Source organism: Juglans regia, chromosome 7, assembly GCF_001411555.2.
Source record: "Juglans regia cultivar Chandler chromosome 7, Walnut 2.0, whole genome shotgun sequence".
Classification (NCBI taxonomy): domain Eukaryota; kingdom Viridiplantae; phylum Streptophyta; class Magnoliopsida; order Fagales; family Juglandaceae; genus Juglans; species Juglans regia.
Window position 1 is genome coordinate 45,833,222 of NC_049907.1, and position 4,080 is coordinate 45,837,301.

A 4,080-nucleotide genomic window follows, 5' to 3' on the forward strand; every position below is an offset into this window, starting at 1 on the left:
ATAAAAAACAAATGTAATAAAGTAATGAATTACTGCTACTAAACTATAATGTTGTATTCCATGTATGAATTGAATTACCTTGTCTTTTGAGTATGTTTTTTTTTGTTCGAATGCATTTAAATACTAATTATTACGTGTGTTTTTTCCTTTTTGTTAGAACAATCATACTTTTACAGCTATCGTATGATTCCTTTTTTCATATATTTATCTTTGGTAACACATTTGACATGCAAAGATGGTAGCAATTATGTTTGATTCCATCTTTTTTTTTTTTTTAAATAAACCTCCTCATTCATTCAAATATAAGTGTTTATATTGCAAAAATCTTTCGATAAATAATTCGAGATACAAACTGGTATATCTTCTATCCATATATTTTCTATTCTTATATGTAATGCTTCTTTAGCAAGAATATGTACTACTGTATTTGTATTTCTATTTGCATACTTCACTGACCAGTTAGGCCACTCATTCAACTGAACCTTCAAGTCTTCAATAATGCTACCAAAATAAAATAAGTCTTCAATCTGGCTATTCACTGCATTGACAACAACCTGAGCATCTCTCTCCATTATCACTTTGTTAAGCCTTAGATCCTCGCATAACTCCATAGCTTTCCTTAGTGCCCAGCCCTCAACTGTAGCAAGTTGTTCCACATAACTCTTCGAATCACAACAAGCTACCATTACCTCCCCCTCTCATTCCTGTTACCACCCCTAAACCCACGTTCCTTGACTTCACATCTAAGGCTGCATCCCAATTGGCCTTAAAACAATCCACATTAGGTGGACTCCAACTTTGAACAAAACCTCCTATATTGGTTTGCTGTCTATTTTCTGTCATCTTCAAGTTTGTTGTTTGATCCTCTTCCAAACTGTCTCAAGCTACACTAATCACATAGTTGTGACTCAGAAGTTTGCTTTAAAAAACAAAGGTGTTCCTCCTAAGCCATAACCCTTTCATAACTGCTGCAATTTCCTCCATATCAGAATGTGAGAGCTTCTCTGCTAGCACTTCCAGTAAGCCAAGTAGATTCATTTCTCCCACTCTCCATTTCTGAATTGACTTAACAGATTCTGACCAGACATCGTTTGCAGCATGACATTGCCAAAGCATATGTAGAACTGTTTCTTCCTCTTGCAAACAGATAGGGCATCTAGCATCTTCAACAATCCTTTTAGACAATAAATTTTTCTTGGTAGCTAAGAGATTATTCTTTGCCCTCCATAGGAAATTTTTATTCAGATCCCATATACCCTTCCAAACTTTTCCCAGGCCATTCTACTATGAGGGTTCACCTATTGAGGCTCTTGATCTTGATTCCTCTTAGTAGGCATATTTGACACTTAAGATACATTTATTAGAAGGTCCCCAAATCAGTCTATCATCCACAGCCCTCTTACTTGAAGGAATGCTGCTTATCAGATCAACCTCTTCCTTAGAAAAGATTGATTTTATAAGACCCTCATTCCATTCCTTCCTTTCATCAATCATCGGATCCTTAACCTTAACACAAGTGTTTAGAAAAGGATTAGAAGTTTGAATTCTGAAAGAAGATGGTGTTGGCAACCACCTTTGACCCCATATATTAATATTTTGGCCAACCCCCACCCTCCATCTTAGTCCTTCCTTAAGCAAGTCCAGAGAACTCCATATACTTCTCCATATTTGAGATGAAGCTCTGCCTAATTTTGCTTCCAGCAGAGAAGAGCTTCTAAAACATTTTTCTTTAAATATAGTAGCAGCCATAGAAGAGGGGTTATGAAATATTCTCCATGCTTGCTTAGCCAACAATGTTGTATTGAAACTAGCTAGATTTCTAAATCCCAAACCTCCACACCTTTTTGACTGGCTCATTCTCTCCCAACTTCTCCACAAAATACTACTGGAATTCTTCTGATTTTTCCACTAAAACCTAGGCAACATTACATTGATCTTTTTGCACAACCTTTTAGGCAACATGAAGACACTCATAGTGTAAGAGGGAATTGCTTGTAGAATAGCTTTGATCATTACTTCCTTTCCTACCCCCGAAAGAAAGAAGTTCTTCCAATTGCTAATCTTTTGCCAAACTCTTTCTTTTAAGCTTCTAAATGTGTTATACTTTGATTTACCTACCATAGTAGGTAAACCCAAGTACTTATCATAGCTTCCTTGCACAAGAGCTTCACCTTCCAATAGGATCTTCCTTCTATCTTCCAAAGGAGTATTATAACTGAAAAACACTATTGCCTTATCCTTATTTAGAAATTGATCCGTCGCTTTTTCATATATGAGCAATAAATCCTGCATCTTCCTTTATTCTTCCACACAGGCTCTTCTAAATAGGATACAATCATCTGTAAAAAGCAAATGATTTACCCTTAATTTGTGCCTCACTACTGAGATTTCTTTTGTGTTCCTCCTAGGATCTGAATTGTTGAATAAGGAGCTCAAACTCTCTGCACATAAAATGAATAGATAAGGGGATAGATGATCCCCTTATCTAAGACCCCTTGAGGGAAATAAAATATCTCCTGGTGTGCCATTTATTAACATAGAAAAAGAAACTGAGCTAATACACTTCAAAATTAAATCTGCCCACTCATCACAGAACCCAAGCTTTTTCAACACAACATTCACATAAGGCCACTCAATCTTATCGTAGGCTTTGGACATATCCAACTTGATAGTCATACTTCCTTCTTTACCCTTCTTTCTCACCTTCATCGAATGTAAAACCTCATAAGCTACCATAACATTATCAGTTATGATCCTACCAAGGAATAAAAACACTTTGATTGACTGAAATTGTTATTGATAGCACTTCTCTAAGTCTGTTTGCTATCACTTTGGAAGCCATTTTGTATATGACATTACATAAGCTAATAGACTTATATTCAGTAACCAACTTAGGTTCTTTTGTCTTTGGAATCAAAGCAATAAACGTATGATTAACTGAAGAGAAAGAGATTTTACCATTCAACAAATCTAATACTGTCAAGCACACCTATCACCCACTGTTGCCCAATGATTTTGGTAAAAACAAGCACCAAAACCATCAGGACTTGGTGACTTCAAATGAGCCATACTTTTAGGAGTGGTTTAGATTCAGAGATGAGTTGAGGTGGTTTGTGAATAGTAGAATAAAAGTTGAATTATTTATTATATTTTGTGTGGAAATTTAAAAAAGTTGTAATGATGAGATGAGATGAGTTGAAGTGAGTTTTGAATGCAAATGAGGCTTTAATAACCTCTTTTATCTCCAACCTGCTAAAAGGTCTTCTTAATTTTTCATTCATCTCACTTGTCACCCGAAATGCCATATGTTGTAGACACTCCTCCATGGTAGCTGTGTTAGGACTTGAGGTAGAGAACAACCTCTCATAATAGGATCTAAAAGCTTCATCAACTTCCACCTAACCCCTAAAAACTCTACCTTGTTCATCTCTCACTTGAATGATGATATTCTTCCTTCTTATCTGGTTTGCACAAGCATGAAAAAACTTTGTATTCTTGTCACCCGAGGCATACCAGTTCCTTTTGGCCCTTTACTTCCACTTCAGATCCTCCTTCTCAAGCAAAATTCCAACCTCCCCTTGCACCCTTTTAATCTATGCTGAGTTGTACCTCCCCTCCTCATCTTGTAGCTTCTTAAGGTATTCAGTTTTCTCTTTAATATCTTTCACCATGTTCCCTTTGTTCTGGTTATTCCACATCCCAAGTGCCTTATTGCAATTATCCAATAGATTTGTAAGATTCATAGTCTGCTGACCCCTTTCCACCCCTCTCTCCCACTCTCTCCTAATAACTTCTTCACATTCTTTATCTTTGGCCCAACTAGCTTCATATCTAAATATTTTCTTGCCTCTCCAAATTTTTCTGCCTTTATTACATAAAGTCAATAAACTTTGCTGGCTTACTGATTCTCCAAACTTTCATCATTGTTGATTCTAAAACTTCCTTCCTAATACTTCGCTCCACACAGATCTTACCAACCAAACTACACTCCCATTTATATTGGATTTCCTCTGTAACCGATTCATTAATGGCTATTTCTACCCCTTTCTCCTCTGTCAAACAGAATCTCTCATTCACCTT

General features: G+C 36.3%; 1 protein-coding gene across 1 annotated transcript in view; it reads right to left on the reverse strand.

Moving 5' to 3' along the window:
• LOC118348958 overlaps positions 1 to 686 on the reverse strand; it is a 9,939-nt gene extending 9,253 nt beyond the window's left edge. Inside the window, exon 1 of the mRNA XM_035691573.1 lies at positions 354 to 686. Within this exon, the coding sequence (XP_035547466.1) occupies positions 354 to 686 (333 nt within the window). The remainder of the gene's footprint in view (positions 1 to 353) is intronic.
• Positions 687 to 4,080: the final 3,394 nt, after the last annotated feature.